This window comes from Sinocyclocheilus grahami, unplaced genomic scaffold, assembly GCF_001515645.1.
Source record: "Sinocyclocheilus grahami isolate Dianchi unplaced genomic scaffold, SAMN03320097.WGS_v1.1 scaffold16.1, whole genome shotgun sequence".
Classification (NCBI taxonomy): Eukaryota; Metazoa; Chordata; class Actinopteri; order Cypriniformes; family Cyprinidae; genus Sinocyclocheilus; species Sinocyclocheilus grahami.
The window spans coordinates 3,131,890-3,151,716 of NW_015505195.1; the positions used below are offsets into that span (position 1 = coordinate 3,131,890).

General features: G+C 36.9%; 2 protein-coding genes across 7 annotated transcripts; one reads left to right on the forward strand and one right to left on the reverse strand.

Moving 5' to 3' along the window:
• Positions 1–333: 333 nt before the first annotated feature.
• Positions 334–14,120, reverse strand: LOC107548759 (ER degradation-enhancing alpha-mannosidase-like protein 3). 5 transcript variants are annotated; one of them, XM_016229576.1, is made up of 21 exons: positions 12,897–14,120; positions 12,757–12,802; positions 11,781–11,881; positions 11,632–11,671; positions 11,418–11,530; positions 11,148–11,298; positions 10,025–10,159; positions 9,192–9,297; positions 8,973–9,070; positions 7,908–8,033; positions 7,742–7,825; positions 7,555–7,638; positions 7,241–7,365; positions 6,897–7,071; positions 6,673–6,818; positions 6,295–6,439; positions 5,639–5,830; positions 5,323–5,488; positions 4,291–4,476; positions 4,050–4,097; positions 334–1,503 (listed from the first exon to the last, which is right to left on the reverse strand). In XM_016229576.1, exons 1-21 carry the CDS (start codon positions 13,007–13,009, stop codon positions 1,211–1,213), a joined length of 2,673 nt encoding a protein of 890 aa, XP_016085062.1. In that variant the 5' UTR covers positions 13,010–14,120; the 3' UTR covers positions 334–1,210. The 5 variants fall into 5 exon arrangements, with proteins under 5 accessions (XP_016085062.1, XP_016085056.1, XP_016085075.1 ...); XM_016229570.1 differs by having other exon boundaries at positions 334–1,509; XM_016229589.1 differs by lacking the exon at positions 4,050–4,097.
• Positions 14,121–15,204: 1,084 nt separating this feature from the next.
• LOC107548793 (N-acetylneuraminate lyase-like) lies at positions 15,205–19,218 on the forward strand. 2 transcript variants are annotated; one of them, XM_016229618.1, is made up of 12 exons: positions 15,205–15,323; positions 15,420–15,489; positions 15,585–15,658; positions 15,753–15,840; positions 16,581–16,638; positions 16,869–16,944; positions 17,042–17,134; positions 17,292–17,440; positions 17,550–17,596; positions 18,070–18,154; positions 18,300–18,339; positions 18,945–19,218. In XM_016229618.1, the coding sequence occupies exons 2-12, from the start codon at positions 15,422–15,424 to the stop codon at positions 19,088–19,090; spliced, it is 924 nt and encodes a 307-aa protein (XP_016085104.1). In that variant the 5' UTR covers positions 15,205–15,323; positions 15,420–15,421; the 3' UTR covers positions 19,091–19,218. The 2 variants fall into 2 exon arrangements, with proteins under 2 accessions (XP_016085104.1, XP_016085095.1); XM_016229609.1 differs by having other exon boundaries at positions 15,403–15,489; positions 18,945–19,217.
• Positions 19,219–19,827: the final 609 nt, after the last annotated feature.

The following is a 19,827-nucleotide window of genomic DNA, read 5'->3' on the forward strand; positions in this document are numbered from 1 at the left end:
TTGAATAAAAGTATTAATTTATTTTAAAAAATCTTACTCTCCCCAAACTTTTGAACGGAATTATTTATTATTTAAATGATATACATCACTGTTTCTTTTCTGTGTATATATTGCTCTATGGTAAACTGCAACAAAATGTGTTTTCAGTGGGAATATAGGGGATAATATATTTAGGTTGTGTGGTTTTACTGCATCACTGACACTTAGATGCAACAGCCTAAATGCTGCTTTGAAGGGGGAATTAATTTATTACATGCACAAGTTCATAAAGCTCAAATTTAATCAAGTCTCCCCTTCCCCCCATAAATATCCCATGTGACAGAAAGCCTATCCAATAAAAAGGAGGCCTTTATTAAAATTTTCAATCAGTTTTATTGAGCTTATCACGTTTGATGCCCTTGGCTTGATCTCCCAGTCAGTTAACTAGCTATTGGGAGCAATGGCGCCCTCTGGCGGATCCTACAGGATGCTTCGCATGTCTCCTTCATCCTTGGAAAAAAGTCTGTCACTGACATGCAAAGTTGTCATCCGTGGTCCTTTAATGCTTTTCTTTGAAAACATTGACCTCATCATAAAGTCATTAGCTATACTGAATGTATAAGACCGTTAAATACTTAATGCGGAATGCTGGAAGAAGCGTTTTTGAACTGCAGGTGGTTTGTTTGGCTCACAGGCTTATTAATTAAAAACAATAAACATACATACAAACACTCAAACATACACATATATCATTCCATAAAGTTCGTTCGTATTTTCTTTTTTTAGACCCTGCAAACTGAGACAAGAACCGAGTATGAATTCTATTGCAAAAAAGCAATTCATCACAGTTAAACCAGCCATTAAATTAATAAGTCCTTCAGATGATTAATCAGCACTGATGATTTAAGCCTGCGCTTCAATAATCAGGGAATCCATTTGTTAGAATGAAGACAAAAACAGAAGTGATTGTGTACCCTAGGCATGTAGAGAAAGAGACAAGTGATAATGTGTGGGTGAGATCTGCAATAAGTTTTTCAGCTTTCAGTTGAAGAAAACAGGAAAGATGTGAATCGGAAAAAAGCCCCTGAGAACTGGCCATAGAAAATGAGTTCTTCAAGTCAAGAGTTCTTAATCACGCCTGTCTGATATATTGTCCCTATTTGACAGAACTGATTTTTCAGTTTGTGCTATGGCTGGGACATATTAATGGAGTCCGAGATGGAGGGAAATGTCAAAGCTCATCCTTCTCCATCTGCTTAAATGCTTCCAAGTCCTCCTGCCAATCAGCCATCAGCGAGTCCACCGATTGGCTGCTGTAGTCTCCGTCCACCGCAGGCTCCTCCCCTACGTCCACGGGGTCGTAACTGCCAAGTCCCTCCGCTGGCTGAACCGACTCTTGTCCCACGACTGAGTCGTCTGTTGTCTGTTCCTGAGTAGTGACTTGAGATTGGTCGACAGGTTCTGAAGAAGCAGGAGAAGTGTGATCTTTCTCCTCTGTGGAGCAGTCCTCCTCTTCTGCTCCAACTGTACCTTGAAAAAAAGGTCAGTTGAATGAACCACAAAGGAATATACTTAAAATCAATCATACTTCACTGACAGTAGATCATATTAGGTGTGGAGCATGATGGTATCTAGATGACAAATGATGGAATCTAGATGAAGATTCAAGAACATGCAGTTTTGCCTGACAACAAATTGCACGCACTCACACCCCAAACGTTCTAAAGTAGTTACATGTTACAAACAAATGTGTTTTTTAAATAAACATAACTGCTTCGAAATTTGTGTTTTCTGTATGGGTGTGTGTAATTTACATTGCAGAGCAAAACGTCTAAATATTGTCAATTTTTATTTACCACAGACCTTGTTTTATTCATTAACTGAAAAACCCCATTATAAAAACCCATTTCAAATGAGTCCATTTAGTTTTGAGCACTCTATTAGAGTTGGGAAGTCATAATTACAATCAGGTGCGTTCAAGTCACTTTAATCAGAGCAAGATTTTTTAACTCCTCTTCTACAAAATGATGACTAAAGAATGTGCATTATGTTTTTTTTTTTGTTGCTTTTTTATATTTATTTTTCTTCTTTATGAAGGTGCTGTAAATTGAATCGTAACATATTCTATTGTACTGTACACAACTATCGTTTTTTTGTACATGCACTATTTATAACTGGTATTGCATTATGCATTTTTGGTGATATGCTCACCCACAGTCAGTCAAGATGCATTACCGTTTAAACATGGTTACTAGGGATGTAACGATTACCGGTTTGACGATAAATCATGATAAAATTCCCCACGGTTAGTATTACCGTTTCATCTTTTAATTATCATTAAAACAGTATTAGATTACCGCGATTTGAACAACTCGCGATAAATAAATACTGTCCAGCATAAAGCACAGTTTTAAGTAACAGTCTCACATGTGCACAGCACGCAGAGTAGTTTCGTTTTGCGTGAAAACAGGGCGGAAAAGCTGAGCGGTTTTAAAGGAGTGTTAAGGGAATTTTACAAACGAATATATTAATGAATTAATTATATGAATGTACCTCTGAAGGTTCTGACTGTCTTCAGAAACGATTCGATGGCATTTTGTTTTCATCTTCACTCCATGTAATATCTAAAGGAAGTGTTCTTAATCGCAATGCTGCTTTGTCCACGGAGTTTACGGGAAACGGCTCTAATTCAGCTTTTCCATCAGCGTCACCTGCTGTCAGTGAGTGGATTTACAGAGACTTATATTTACATTCAGCCTGTGTGCAGTACTGTCTGGCCAAAAATGGACCGAATTTGCATGCCCTGCTGTAAATTTTGATCGGTTGATGAAAAACAAGCTTATGTGGATTCTACACATTTAAACAATTCAGATAAGTTATCTAGAATTATTGATGGAGCAGATAAAATACATATAACCATTTATTAATCAATTATCATTTTGACATATCTTTTCTTTATTTAAAGGCTGAAATGTGAGGTTTACCTTTTTATGAAACTTTTTCAAAGCATTATTTGAACATTTACATTAGATATTTCAACATGCTATTAAACTGTTTTCAGTCAAGTTGTCATTTAAAATCTGAACATCATTGGTAATGTTATTGTTTTAGTGATTATGCAAACAAAAAGTCATTTTATTTGTTGTTTTTTGATTTTTAAATATAAAACTTGAAGTGATTTATGTGTCTGTACTTTTTTTAACATCTCCAGCACATTTTAACAATACCGTGATAATACCGATAACCGCGATAATTTTGGTCACTATAATCGTGATAAGAAATTTTCATACCGTTACATCCCTAGTTGTTATGCGTTTTAAATGCATCTTCTGTGACCACTTTTGTTCGGATTTTGTCCAGACCCTCCCCTCTTATTTCATCACACTCTTATTTTGTGGGAGTGCTGAGTATGGTGCACAAATACGACTGAATGAATTAAGTATTATGCTGCTCACAAGCGAGTGGGAAAGGAACCAAATAGTAACGGCAATTCCAATCATAATCCACACGTTTTGGCACAACTCAGCAAAATGAATTGAATTGAATGAACAGAATGAATTGTTTTGGTGCACTTTCTCAAAACACATCCAATAGTGCTCACATGTTAGATCAGTGGGCAGAAAGTAGGTAGTCTTTTGTGGCAAATTCGTTTTTTCGACTACCTCTGGGAAGTGGTCAAAAGTGGACAAGTTCAAAAAGTTTTAGACTTCATTTACACCTGTATTTAACATTTTTCACTTGAGATTGGATTGACAAAAATGCATCTTAATGCCAGATTTAACAGGGCCTTAGCTAGTTTTATTGAACATTAAAAGATTATTAATTTAGTTAATTTCAACAAATTTACCACCAATACAGACACTGCATTCATGTTCTTGCCATATTTTTTCATTGACATGCCTCCAACTCAGAAACTCAGGGCCTAAAGAAAGTTCTGAATTTCCTACTTGGTGGTGGCATTCATTTGCATTCAACTAGTAAATACGATCTTTGCAACATGACTTGAAAGCATCATTAAAAACAAGTGGGTTCGATGCATGAAGGGAAACCCATAGAGGAGGGGTACTTACTGCCATCCAACAGGGTGCCCGGGAGGGCTTTCCCCTTAAATATGGATTCTGCTCATCCAAGTAAGAAAGAAGGGGAAAAGTAATGGAAAGGGAAAAAAGTTATAAACACAGAGGGAAAGAGTAATAAAAGAAAGAATAATTAGAAAGGAATGAAAGTAGATGATGCAACGGGTACCACCTTCCTCAAATATTAACATCTTTTCATATTCATGTCTTGGCTCTGTCTCAGAAAGCATCTCACCTCGGTCTCTAGCTTTATCGCTGAGCAGCACCTCCACCTCCCTGTACTCCTTTAGAGCCTCCAACAGGATGTTGCCCTCTTTGTAGAACAGGAAGAGGAGTGGTAAAGTGACATCATCAGTGTTCCGCCCATCTCCCGCCATCTGGAACAATGGGGCTGTATCACTGCTGCTGCCCTCATTGTCATCTAAACAGAAGTGACAAAAGAGAGAGAGATTAATACCAAGACTGATTTATTCGGTACAAAACAGTGTTGATATTGTTAACTAAAACTATTAAAAATTATTTTCGGTAATTAAAAAAATTTGAAATAAATTAAAAGGGGAATTTTTGATGAAATATGTTGTCTTGGCAATTAAGTAAAATTAAATAAGTTGACGTTAAAGTACTAAAGTAAGAATACATTAAAGTTAAAATGAAATTTAAAAAAAACTAATAAAAATTACATAACAATATTACTAAAACTACAATGAAAACTGAAAAAAATAAATAAAGCTAATTCAAAACAATAAATATTTCAATAGAATATAAATAACACTACAATAGCACTGGTACAAAGGCAATAAAAATATTATAATAAATCATTTTAAGCAGTATAGGCCATTAACTAGATCAGGGGTTTCTAAACAGGGGTCTAGGGGGCCCCAGGGGCCCGCAAGAGGGTTTTAGGTGGGGCAGTGGAAAATAAGAGAGAGAAAAAAAATACTACAGAGCTGATTTTGAGGCTGTCAACGTAACTGTAAAACTGCTTTAGAAAAACATTTAGCATGAAAAGTGTTATATCAAGGAATCTGAATTTAACAGTTTCACATGTAACATTAATGGGGGGAAAATACACTGTCAACTTAATAAAACTTAAATATTTTCCAGATAATAATTTAACGATTTGCTTGGGTTTCAGTAACAATATAAAGGACACCTATTTAAGTTCTTTGTAAGGAAATTATTACATTTAGGGGACACTGGCATCAAATGTATTGAAATCTCTTGAACTAGATGACTTTAACTGTTGACTCCCTGAAACATGTCTCACCTATGACGATGCCTCCGATGGCCCCAGCTTTCTGAATGTGCCTGGCTTTTTCTGCAAACATGCACTGGCCTCTCTGCAGCAGAGCAATGCGGCCTGCCACAATCTCACCGTTACTCAACACAGAACAGCCGTTATAGGGCTCCGCTACGGTTACAAACCCACGCACCTGAGGGAGAGGGAAAAAGAGAACAAAATACAGAGTGTAGCATGACTAAATAAATGTATACCCTGTAGCAAGAACAAACCAAGAGCAACACAGAAACAGCCAAAAAAGTGAGAAAGTTCATAATAAAAGGTCACAGTTAATCATACTCACTCCAGAACTGCTTTTGTAAAGATCCATTCCAAACTGCGCAGGGCCTGCAGTCAGAACCACTCTACCAAAAAAGGGGTGCGAAACAATCTGAACAGCTCGTGGAGGAAGCTGCTCTTTCTGCTGCTGGCTGGACAGTTCCATCATTTCCTGCATGAAACGCATGCCGTCTTCTGCAGCGACTGCACTCACTGCCTGCAGTGAGGAAGAAAGGGAAATTTTGTTTGAATCTACAAATATCAATATATTGTGTTTATTCAGTTCTATGCAACAGAATCAGATATAACTTTTTTTGACTAATTATCCAAATAATGAATAGTCCTACAAAGCTATTATTATCAGAGCACGTGAGCAGAGCATAGCGGGGACCAGATCAGTAAGCGAGAGGGTAGCGTCACTTTACCAGTGCTGCCATGTTACAGCACAGTAGCGCTATTGCAAACAGGAACAAGTATTCTATATAGAAATTTCTTGTCTGTACTTTATTTGAAAATTTCTGTGCATCCCTATAGTTTATATATAAATACATGATTTGCTAAGCCTAACTGCAGCCTTAATACAAATAAAATAGTTTATTCAAACAAAATACAGATTACAGAATGTAAGCCAGCAGGTTTAGAGTGTAAAAAAGTCAAAGGCTTGCTGGGTCTGCATGGTACCTGTGTGGCGTGTTGAACGAGTTGTACTCTGCCATCCTTCAAATGGATGAGACTCACACCCATCCGCCTTAGCAGCTCCAAATGTTCAGGGTTATTGGCCATGAAGTCTTGAGCCCTAAGAGGAGGATGGCCCATACCAGGCTCTCTGCAAAAGACAGATGAAAAGAAATCATCAAATATCTTCTTGAAAACATCCTATAATTTCACCCTGAGCACCTGTTTTTTTAAATAAAAATTATTTTAAAAATAGAGCATCTGATATTATAGCTGTAACTTAATTCTAAATAATATATGCAAAATACATATCTAATTTAGATAATATAATATTACATAAAATGCTATTTAAACATAGACCAGCTGGTTATATCACTTTCTCACCGATGAGTAGTTGGGCGTGGACAACTCTTATCCACCGCACTCCTGATTGGTTCGCGGAGATTGCGTGGGAAGGCGGGATCAGGAAAGAGTAGGCGGGTGTTAGGGCAAGTCCACTCAAAATTTGAGTCATCAAGCTCCTCTCCAGCCTGGGGTGACAGAAAGATAGTACATCAACATTTGATAGATTTAAAGTACACAAACAGTTTAGCGCTGATGTGCAGTACCATATTGTTGACCAAAGTGGGCGCCTGTGAGTTTGAAGCAGTGGAGAGGGAAAGAGGCAACAGATGAGCTTCTGTGGTAAAGATGTAGTCCTCCACATTAAAAGGCAAATCCTCCTCCTCAGCAAACAGCAGGAACAGGTACTTAAACATTTCCGCCAGGAAAAATGAGTCCATGCTGAAACAAGTGGGTGGTGATGAAGAGAAATAAATATGCCATGAGAGAGCCTGTCGCCCACTCTTTACTCATAAACGCTCCCTTCACAAAATCCACTCAAACTATTTGTACAAAAACATTTCACATAAACCAACATCCGCTTTAAATACCCACAAACTCCTGCTCTTACCGATCCTCGTGACTCCCTGTCCTCACGTCCTTCATAGCAGCGAAGCCACAGGGAACCCGCGCAAAACGGTTCAGGTTCTCCAGTATGGTGCGGCCCACCTCCAGGTAATATGGATCTCTGGTCGCCTTCGGAGAATATTAATCATTTGTATTGTCTCAGTGGTTTACAACATTAAAGTACATGGTCGAATGCACTACTGCAGGAGCAATGCAGTGGAAGGAGGTCACATTTGCAGAATGATGAGAAGGAAATTTATGAGAGTGAAAGGGATGCTATATTGAGAGTTAGATGAGAACTCAGTGACATCTCTGTACCTTATAGAGGAAGTAGGTGCTTTCTGCAAACTCTGGCCGCAGGGGGTGCTGGGCCCAGTGAACCCTGAAATCAGTGGTGAAGGCCTGGCGAGACAGTACGTGAGGGGGTGGGCCAAAGTCAGGAAGAGTTTGTAAAGTACAGACAGTGATGAAATTTAAAAGACAGACAGCAGAAAAGAGGATCTACCTCAGGGAGGAAGTTGTGTTTCTTGGTAACCTGATAAAGCATTTCATGCGTCTCTATGGCTGGGCGGATATCCCCCTTTAACACCTGCAATGAGCAGAGAAGAACAGAGCTCTAAGGTTTAGACTTTCATCACTAAATGAGACCCAGACAACAACTGATTACTCACCTGCAATCCAGGGAAAAAGGCAAGCAAGGAGTCCATCCAGGTGCGAGCTGGCAGCAGGGGTTTGTGGATGTGGACATCTAGTAGCAGAGGAGGCTGGCTGATGTACTTCATAATGGATGCATAGTGCTGAAATATATGCCAAACAAACAAAATTCATGAATACAGATCAAATAAAGAGACCCGCTACATCACTGCAGACAAAAACTAATATGCGAGTCATACTAGATTAAGTATAAAAATTATTTTGGATCCTACAACTGTGGGAAACAAAATATAATGTCACGTTCCAGAGCCTCTGTTGTGAATAAAATAATGATCAGTTATAAAATAAACACAATAATAATAATAATAAATGTGTAAAATATATATACAAAAAATTATTCAAAATGTTAAAATATAGAAGATACTCCAGCCTGCTAAAATAAACAAGTAATAAATGAATAATAATTCGTTATACACAAATAAAGGTGCAAAAAAAATATCGAAAGTAACAAATCATAAATTAAAAGACACATTCTACTCCAGCCTATCAAAATAAATAAATGGAATATAAAAATAATTCTAAATGTCAAAATACACAATCTACTCCAGCTTACCAAAATAAAATAAATAAATAAATACAAAACAAAATAAAAAAAAAATACAATTTAGTTTCCTTCAATACTAACCAACCAGCTTTCTTAAAAGTTTACATTCAATTAAACTTTTATTGTTAAACCATCTCCATGTTTGATATTCAGCCAAGAGACCAGTCTGTGATGTTTCGATCTTTAATTGGTCGAAATACTTTTCAGAATATTTTAATAATACGTAACTTTAGCTCGAAAGAAAAGAAAAAAATGCTACACATGAATGGAAGTGGATGGAGTCTCTTTAAAGTCAAAATGAAATTGTGTTTGCAACTCATTTAAGAGAAAACAAATTGTCCATCTGGGATTGATTAGATTGGAGTTTGGAAGGGTTGAAAAATAAGGTGGTGCAAGCTGAAAAGGAGATTAATTTCAGTGGTGCTGCAAGCTATTACATGATTATAATGACTTTAAAAAAAGAATGACAGATACTCACAGTGTTAAAGCGCTGCAGAAATTGTTCATCCCCCAGTAATATATAAGCCTTCATTAAGTACTCATAATAGGAATCTATGCCTGCCCCTACTCCGCTGTCTGTTAAGGGAACAATTACAAAAAACATCATGATTCAGATTTGACTTTTCCCTAATTTGTCTGTATATAAGCACATTTGTTTCATGTTTTGGGTGGGTTGTTGTGTGTGATTCAGTCTCACCCCTGCGGACCCACTCTCCTGAGTGGATATTGATGGTCGTTCCCACTAGATTACTATTCCTCTGTCTCTTTTCCCAAAGGAAGTCAAGAGCTCTTCTTGCATGAGCCTGTAAACAATACAACAGAACACCAACACCTGAATGCTGGCCTACTTTAATAGATTTAGTAATGGTAAGTCTCTTTTACCACACACAATGAGAACATTCCTGACCTCATAATACTTTTCATAGTGCACAACAGTCACGCTAATGTTGTCTTTGTCTTACAGACGGCACAGTTATGTCATAAGAGATCTGAGCTATAATTCTGTAGACAGAATGTGTCCAAACATTCCAGGAATCAACACTTCAGGCTGAGATGACGTTAGTGCTTCATTGTTAGTTTGTTACGAAACAATCACAGCAATATTTCTACCAGCTTGGTGACCTTAGGTGCTCTAGTAGTCAACATGATTTATACAAAATGCACGGTTTTCAAACATTCCTCTGGAAGTTAAACAAATACCCTTAAAAAATATATATTTATCTGGAGGTTATATAAGGACATTTCTGAATGTTCTATCAAAAACTCAAAATTGTAACATTTGTTCACATTTCCAACATTTAGCATCAGATATACATCAAATAAACACAATATTACAACGTACAATTGCACAAAAGGCTGCAAACGAACAGCGCGCATCTGAAGTGTCTCTGAAGGAAATAATGCATTATTTATCGGCTTTAAGATATCGGCCAAATTTTCTTATCAGGCCGATACCGATAACAGAAAAAATGAGCATTTATCGGCCGATACCGATATGGTGGCCGATATATCGTGCATCCCTAATTTTACCTCAAATGTGGGGTCCCCAGTAAAGCGGCTCAAGGCTGCAAATTCTAGAATGATTGTACCGGCACAGGCAGTGCAGGTGTCCGTCTCAGTGCCTGTACGAGTCTCGGGTCCACGGACTCCAAAACGCAGATTCACCTGTAAAAGCAGGATCAAAATTCTTTTGTATATAAAAAAAATAAATAGTAATATTATTACGATTTAAAAATTCATGTTTTGCATTTGAATATGTTTTAAAATTTAATTTATTTCTGTGATGGCCATTACGTCAGTCTTCAGTGTCACATGGGCATTCAGAAATCATTCAAATATGACGATTTGGTGCTCAAGTCGATCTGGTGCTTTTATGTCGAAAACGGTTAAGATGCCCGTTTTCATGGAAACTGTGATACAATTTTTTTCAGGACTTTTTAATGAATAGAAAATTCAAAAGAACAGCATTTATATGAAATAGAAATCTTTTGTAACTACAGTATAAATGCCTTTATTGACACTTTTGATCATTTTTATGTGTTGCTAAAAAAAAGTATTAATTTCCTTCCAGTAAATAAATAATTAAATGAGGATGAACATCAGAGTGGACATTAGAATTAATATTACTACATTAAAGAAGGTTTAATTATTAAATCAGAATTATTTGAGAACAAACCGGCTGCTGTCATTTTACAAAACATGAAATTACATAACTCTAAGCGGGAAATTTGTTTTCTTAGACGATATCTAATTCTACAGTTTAGCAGCCAATATAAAAAATATATCGCTGAATGCTATGATGGACCAATCAGAATCAGGTATTCCAGAGAGGCGTGCAATAAGTTGAGAATGTTCTGTGATTATACAGCAAAACTGTATAAACTGACAGCAACTGGGAAAGGGGTGGTCATGCTAATGATGAGATTGTGCAGCCATTGTGGGAAGTCACAGAGCTCATTTCCCTAAGGCAGACTTCTGACAGTCATTCAAGATCATTTGAATGTGTGTGTGTGTGTGTGTATAGGCATAGAGATTAATGCTCGCAAACAAGACGAAGAAAAAAGGCCATTTCATTTCCAAAAAAACTGGAAGAGGGACATATTATCATTCCAGTGATGACATTTTAATATTGTAAATGTGTGCATTCACTCACTCTAGGGTAAGGCAGGCCACTGCTGGTGTTAAATGCAGGCAGCAGTCTGAGTCCAAGATCTTTGGCCATGTGCAGCAGCTCGTCCTGGTACCAGACCATTCGGCCACTTTCTTTCAACATGACAGCCATGGAATGGCCTCCCAGCAGTCCACTGTGGAGAACAGTAAAGCTTTACACAACCAAAACAGCCACAATTTACTATAGGTTTGAAAATGTAGTCTTTTACTCTGTCAGCCCATTTTGGAACTCTGACAGCAATGTCTTACTCACCCCAGCACCCGGATGTTGGTCTCAAATACAGACACCACAATGTCATTATCCAACCGTACATCCGTCACCACTCTCCTCACCGCCTCCTCAAACTCCGCCGTCTTATTTAACAGCTGTGAGATGTCAGAGCAGGTCATGAGCAAACAACCCTGGGTTTGACTGTACATATGAGTGTTTGTATGAGGTTTCAAGTTCTGTTTGAGATGTTACTCACTGCAAGAGTGTCAAGAGTGTCGATGAGAGTGAGCGAGAACCTGAAAGAACAGAAAAACACGTTTTCATCTCTGTCGTTTCTTTGAAAAGAAATCGATAAAAAGACATTTCTACATGTCTCCATCTTTATTTTCTTTCCAACTGACTTACTTCCCCAGGGCATCATCTACATCCCCTCGACTGGGCTCTAATCCACGTACTCTCCCACGGCAAGTCAAAGGCATCAGCTCGTCTGCGGGGTAGGCATGGTCCTGTCAAAATGAGAAGAACCGAGATGAAATGTGATGAAATAAGGATGAAATGTTTAATTATAATGCTGTTCTCTCAAACATTAATCTGCCTCCCCTATTTTTGCCACCCTCCTGTGCGTGTTTTTTTTTTTTTTTTAAACTACAGGTTATTGCATTTCCATTTCACACATCTTATGTTTCCAACCTGCGTGCTTACAGAATAACAGAGGCTTCTGGGAAGTATTTTACACTGGTCAGAAACATTTATTGGCAAACTAGCAATTATAACGGAATACTTTAAATTAAAATTCTGGCTTCATTTACTCACATCCATGTCTTTCCAAATGTATATGACTTTATTTCTTCTGCAGAACTTGAAGATATTTTTTTAAATATTTCCAAAACAACACTTAAAACCATAAGTAAAAACATTTATAATGTTACAAAAGATTTCTATTTCAAATAAATGCTGTTCTATTCATCAGAGAATCCTCAGAAAAATATATCACATTTTCCACAAAAATATTAAGCAGCACAGCTGTTTTCAACATTGACAACAGACAGATGTTTCTTGAGCACCAAATCAGCATATTAGAATGATTTGCAACGCTGGAGTAATGGTTGCTGAAACTTAATAAATAATAATAAATTAAATTGTAAAATATATTAAAACAGAAACCTTTTTTTATTTTAATAATATTTCACAATATTGCTGATTTTACTGTATTTTTACTCAAATTAATGCAGCTCTGGTAATAAAAGACTTCCAAAAACATAAAAAATCTAACAAATATATAAACTAAACACAAGACTTTGGATCCTGATGGAACAGTAGCATTAACATTTCCTTGTACCCAGCTGTCAACAAGAAAAGTTATTAGTCACTGTGTACATACCATGTAGTTTTGATAAGCGTGGTCAAACATTTCCAGCACTTGGTTCCTGAGAAGCAAAGGCATTCCTTAAGTTAAAAAGAATGTTTTGAATCATATAGCAAGCAATTCATAATTTATTGTGTCCTCACATAGACCCATACCTCAGTTTATTCTTCTCATCTCTACTCATGGCCTCCGAAAACCTGCTGGAGGTTCCCATAAAAAACAGCAGCAAAAAAGCAGGTAACATTGTTGCAGAATGAAGCATCCACATGGCTTGAATCCACTGGTTTCACAATGGACTTCACGCAGATGAAAACACCTTAGGTAGGTGTCTGAGTCGACTCTTTCCTGCCTTAGATGTGCTTATTTAGCACCAAGCTAGAGTTCATCCACCTCTGGTCCATTATTTTTAAATGTAATGTCAAAAAAATATAATGCAGGGCACATTTAGTAACACCCACAGCATTTGAATACATTCACTGTTCCAGCTCAATAACTTTACAGTTCCTGTTCTTATCTAATCGTCTCACTTGGATGAATGCAGCTCAGGTGTATTTCTGAGACGCTTCTAGTGTCTACTACGAATTGACTAAGGAAGAAAGGACGATCAAGTCAAATTTTCCTCACACGAACGCACACGTCCTGTCTTTAGTGTTACTCAGCCAGCTGCTGTTGTCTCACCTGCCTGTCACCGTGTCACCTTGATAACACGTTGGCACCCATGTGACACGACTGCATGCTACTCTCATCACCTATAAAACAGCAACAACACTACATCACTGTAGATCCCCAGCAGAGACAGGCTCAAGAGGAGCTCCAGATGGGGCCATGGAAAAAGATGCTTCGTCTCTAACAGCAACCATCTCCATGGGTGACACGATCATCAGTTTACATCCCCAGAAAGAATCGTATTGATCCTACTAGAACTGACAGCAATTGGTTAGATAGAATGCGGGTCCCAATCCCATCTTCGTGATCATGAAAACAAGTTTAAACCTTGAAGACAATGATGAGGCGTTTTCATAAAATAAAATATCCAGCAATTTTGTTGTATTGTCAAGATGATATGATGGGGAAAAAAGACCCCTTAACCCGTCACGCTTTGTTGTTTAGCTCGCCGGCTAACCCGTCGATGACAGTTCGGCACTTACGTTACTAAGTAACGTAACATATGTTATTAAGGGGGAAACGCTGCTGTAACTAGCGGAAAGACATTTTTAAATCTGTTCTTCGATCATCCATGAGTGATTAGAAGGTCCATTCAGCTCCCCGATTCCGATAAATACAAAATATTCCGTTTAAGACTGCTTTTATGGCAGGTGTAATACAAAGGGCCAGAGGTCTCTCTCTCACAGTCGCCGAGTATATGCTCACCCGTCTTACGCCAGATCATAGGAGGACGTCAACATCCGCATCCGGGTAGCGCCGAGTACACGCCCCGTTCGTTCACGGTGTAAGCAAAGAGGTGCCAGTTAGTGCACAAACTACGTTTCCCAGCATGCCTTAAAAATGAATCCGGAAACATTACTAAAATATTAATACTTTTTGTTATACCTTACTAAAAGTACACGTCGTATGTCTACTTTGAATTCCTTTCGATGATTATTGTTTTTTGTGTGTGTTTGAGAAAATTTGTACAAATAAATAAATAAAAATATCTATGCGTTATATACCTTCTTCAGTGTGATAATGTCGACGTTTAGTTGTGCGTTTGTACATAGTCTGTGAAATTCGCCTCAACAAGACAAAGAAGTCCGATTAACATATCCCAGCACAGAAAAAAATCAAGTACGATCAAATAAAAAACAAACGCATATAAACAGTGTAACTGTAGAATCTCAATATAGAATAAAAGCTCAATATAGAATGAAAGCATGAATAATAATAATCTTATTGTGTAAATCTAAATGTGTGTGTTTAAGGAGTTACAATATTAATAACGTACTAATATTCTTTGTTATGCATCTTACAAAGATTGAACTTTATATAAATGTCTGCTTTAAATTTCATTTGTTAATTGTTGTAATGCAATTGTGAATACGTTTTGTTTACTAGATATTTATGCGGTTAGAAACGGACTTTGTCCAATTTACATCATTTATTACTCCAATAAACAATATGCTGCAGCCACAATGTCCCTCTGCCACATGACACGAATGCTTTTATTACTACGACGCACATTTTGTTTGAGAACTACAGAATTAAGTCACCTAACTAGGCGAGAGTATGAAACTGTGTATTTTATTATTTTATATAAAAATATTGTATTCGATTAATTCAATAAGAAATGAAAGAATTCAAACCCAGCACACTGTATGTATTCACTACAACACATTTCTTAATATAATGCATACGGGTCCTCTAAAAAAAGTAACTGCCTGGTTTCTCACATATATTTGACTTTTCAAGATGTAGCCACACGCCCGCGCTTCCTCATAAGCATGCGTCACATGCTGGTCACGCGATTGTCTTGTGCAGTAATGTGACTTGCACACAAGCGCAGTACGACGGTCAGTACAGACACTGTCCGGTGAATAGCGTTACTGCCCGAGCTCATTAAACACGTTTAGCGAACGAGAGAGAAGGTAAGCGACTGTCTTGTATATATATGGAACGAATTGAGATGTAATTGGTTGGGCTTTAGTGTAATTGACGTTTTCTCAGTGTTGTTGTGCATGCAGAGATGTCTCGAAGCATTAAAAAGCTCACTGGGCTCGTGGCAGCTACATTCACACCACTCACTGCAGAAGGGTGAAATATTTCATTTCTCAATAAAAGTGTTACTGAAACATACGCCTTGTGTCCAGTGATCTGGCCATTGATATGTTCATCTTTGCTGTTTTTAGGGAGATCAATCTCTCTGTAATTGGACCATACATTGATTACCTAATAGAGAACCAGAATGTCAAGAGTGTGTTTAGTAAGTCAAACCTATTCATTTAATCAAAGGTTTGGGGGAATAAGGCAGCTTGTTTTTCTCATTTCTATTATTTGTAATCTAAACTTTTTGTTAGTTAATGGCACAACAGGTGAGGGCTGTTCTCTAACTGTGGATGAAAGGAAGCAGCTTGCTGCAGTGTGGTGCCAACATGGCAAGGGCAAGTGAGTTATCTCATATTTCTAGTGTTTATTCAGCTATGTGAGAATGGGCAATGGCAACAATCTCTGTCCCCTTACAACACCTGTCTAAGGGGGCAGGGGCTGTAAAACTAACACATTTTTCACAAAATGTTAACAGAAAAACAGATTTTTTTTCTTTAGTATGTGCCCCATTTACTATGCCTTTCTTTACTTTTCTTCATTTTAAATTGTATTTTATGTATTATTTTGAAATATTAATTTTAATTTAAATTACAAAAATCTTAAGTAGGAGAAAATCATAAACCGTTTTAGTATTTATTGTGTGAAAATTATTTATACATTTTAAATTTCACTTAGGCCTATTATTATTATTATTATTAATAAAAATGTGAGAACAAATATGATATTTAATTGTGTGTGTGTGTGTTTAGGATCGATACAAATCTAGCTAAATCTTAATTGACGAAAGAGTTGGCCTAAAAACTATTAATGTAATTTTCAACACAGAATGATATTTATCCATATATTTCTTGAGAATCAGCTTCTTGACTGGTGTTGTTAGCAGTTGAGCTGTATATGTGGTGGAAATGTTAATGATGTGTGAGGAAAGATGGCAAGAAGTTTATTTTCAAAAAGTCCCAAAAGTCTTTTCTAAAAGGCTCAAAGTGTCCATAGTTGACAAAACACCGTAATGCATACATACCTTCATTACATTCTTCCCCTCATAAAAGTACTGTGTGTGTGTGTGTGTGTGTGTTCAGGCTTGAGCAAGTGATTGTTCATGTTGGCTGCATGAGTATAAAAGACTCTCAAGAACTGGTGAGCACACTGCTTCACAACCCCTTTTATTCACATGCGTTATCTGCATTTTTCACGCATATACCACTTTTGTTAATACACTCTCCATTTTCGTAACAGCAGCCCCACAAACACTTTTCCATGTCATTTATTGCTTATCCATTGGTGTTTCAGCATGTGCAGATAAACGGCTATTTCCCTCCTCGTGACTGTTTAAAAATGCTGAGTGGATGTTTTTTACTTTCCCTCAGGCTCGGCATGCTGCCAGTATAGGGGCCGATGGCATAGCAGTAATCTCTCCTTCCTATTTCATACCCGTTAATGCAGGTTTTAACCCCGTTTTCTGCATAACACTGCATAATTATTATTTTTTTGTTAAATGTGTTTCCAACTGTGCTTTTAATTGCTCTTCCTCTTTTCACAGATGCATTGAGGTTGTTTATAAAGGAAGTGAGCACCTTTGCTCCAGATCTTCCGATGTATTATTATCATATTCCAAGCATGACTGGTGTTGCATGTAAGTGCAGCTCCTACACATCATCATTACTGGCAGTCAAAACACTGACAACTTCGTAAATTCTTTGCACAGTTCAGAATGAGTCCTATTCACATGTGAGAGATTGACTTTTAGTTCCTCCTGTAGTCCAGTCTCTGTTTTTCTTTTCTTTTTTCAGTCGATGCGGCTGATGTGCTAAATGGGATAGAGCAGGTGATCCCCTCATTTCAGGGAGTGAAATACACTGGGACTGACCTGAGGGATCTCGGGCAGTGTGTCTGTTACAGTCAGTCCCATAACTGGTCTGTCCTGTTCGGAGTAGATGAGGTATGAAATCCCCTTACTCATTCATCTAGTGCATTTTTCCTGCTAGACTAACATTGAAATAATTTGTGGTTTTAATTTTATATATTTTGCTTGACACTTTGTTTTGCAGCAACTCTTGGGAGCTTTGGTACTAGGTGTTCATGGAGCAGTTGGGAGGTAAGTGCCAACATCACGCCATCCTATAACTTTTTCTGGCCTAAGTTGACATGAATTCATGACCATTCACTGTTTTTCCTGCTGTGGTGTCGATCTGATTCTTGCATTCTGTCATTCAGTGTCTCCTGTGGCTGATTTTCTTATTGGCATTAGTGTAACCTCAGTTTTGTATTACATTATTATTTTAAAGGAATAATTCACCCAAAAATGCTTTCGCCATCTACATCTTGGATGGTGATTTCAGCAAATTTTAATTTTTGGGTGAACTGAACTATTCTTTTAAGACTTCAAAAACAACTGTAAGTGTATCAGTTCGAAAACAACTGATACATATAAAGGTTATAGCTTGACAATAGATTACAGCAAAACCAGTACCTGCTCGACACATTTGTAGCTTAAAAATATAACTTATATATAAAATTATATGTAATGCTTTGCTGAAGACCATGCAACACACTCTCTGTTCTCTGCAGCACATATAACTACCTCGGATGCATAGTGAACAAGATGCTTGCTGCTTTTGATAATGGCAACCACATGCAGACCAGAGCGCTGCAGGTACAGTACATCCGTCATCCCATGTTACATGTGTAATTCTCATTTAGTGGTGCGTTTGGACTTTATTTTATCAGCATATTTTCAAGTTTAATGAATTAATATTATTTTAACTATAGAAATTAATGATTTGCTTTTCTGCTTACAGTTTGAATTTATGGAGGTTATCACATTTGCTAAGAACCTTGGTGAGTTGATTGTCTTCCACATACATCACCTTTGAAATGTTTGGATTTCTTTAATGCTCTATGCTTACCAAGGCTACATTTATTTGATTAAAATAAAATAAATATAGTAATATTGTGAAATATTATTATAATTTAAAATTACTCTTTTGTATTTTAATATTTTTTTAAATGTAGTTAATTCCTGTGATGGTAAAGCTGAATTTTCAGCATCATTACTCCAGTCTTCAGTGTCACATGATCCTTCAGAAATCATTGCAATATGCAATTTGCTGCTCAAGAAACATTTATTTTTATTATCAGTGTTGAAATGTTGCCACTTAATATTTATGTGGAAAGAGTGGTAAATTTTTTTAGGATTCTTTGATGAATAGAAGGTTCAAAAGAACAAGATTTTTTTAAAATGGGAATATTTTGTAAGATGATAAACATCTTTACTGTAATTTTTGTCCAATTTAATGCATCCTTGCTAAATAATACAAAAAAAAAAAACTTACTGACCCCAAACATTTGAACAGTGTCAGTAAGACTTGTCTTTGGTGGTGTTGTGCGTATTATTGCAAGGAAGTTTTCATTATTTTATGATTATTATTATTTATGCTCTGCAGGTTTTGATGTGTCCGTGAATAAGCAGGTGATGAGTGAAGTGTCAGGGTTAGCAATGGGTCCCCCTCGACTCCCGCTGCTGCCATGTCCTGTCTCAAAGGCCCAGGCTATAGCACAGAAAGTCAAGGACTTCTCTCAGGGACATTAAAATGAAAGAAATTTTATTGAACCTACCTGGAACTCCAAACAAATAATTTGTGTTAGCGAGCTGTAAACTGTACCACATTTTTTTACACTACAGTATATTGATGTATTGCATGTTTTTTTTTTACATTTCATACTTTATACTTGCTTTTATTAATGTTTATTTTTTTTATTGTTAACACATTTAAAGTCTTTAGTGTTTTGTTTTCTGTGATTAATAACATTAGCAAAATAGAAATTTCAGTGGACCTACTTGAATCACCCAACAGAGTTACTAATAATCCTCAGCGTTACGGATTTATTTACACCAGGATATACTGGATCTTGTATATCTAAATGCTTTATGAGTTTTGCACATTTTGTTTGTTCTTGTCTTATGCTGACATGGGCTAAAAAGCATACACATATGAAGTAATTTTTGTTGTTTTTAATCTTTAATGCTATCAATTACCCTCTTTTAGCTGATCTTGATGTAATTAAGTATTTGTGCTGCTGAGGCAGTGGTTGCAGGACCACCCTTGAGCAAAACACTACCAAAAGTATTTCTATGTGACAAATGGCATTACTCGCAGCAAGTGCACTGTAAGTAATTTTGGATGAAAATCATCTTCTCTGAGACATGTACCACAAAATCCATTTATCTGATTGTGATATTTTAGATATACTTTCAAACAGAATAAGTTCATTTCATATTCTATTCAAATGTGAATGCTGAAAATCACATGAACCACACTGTCTTAA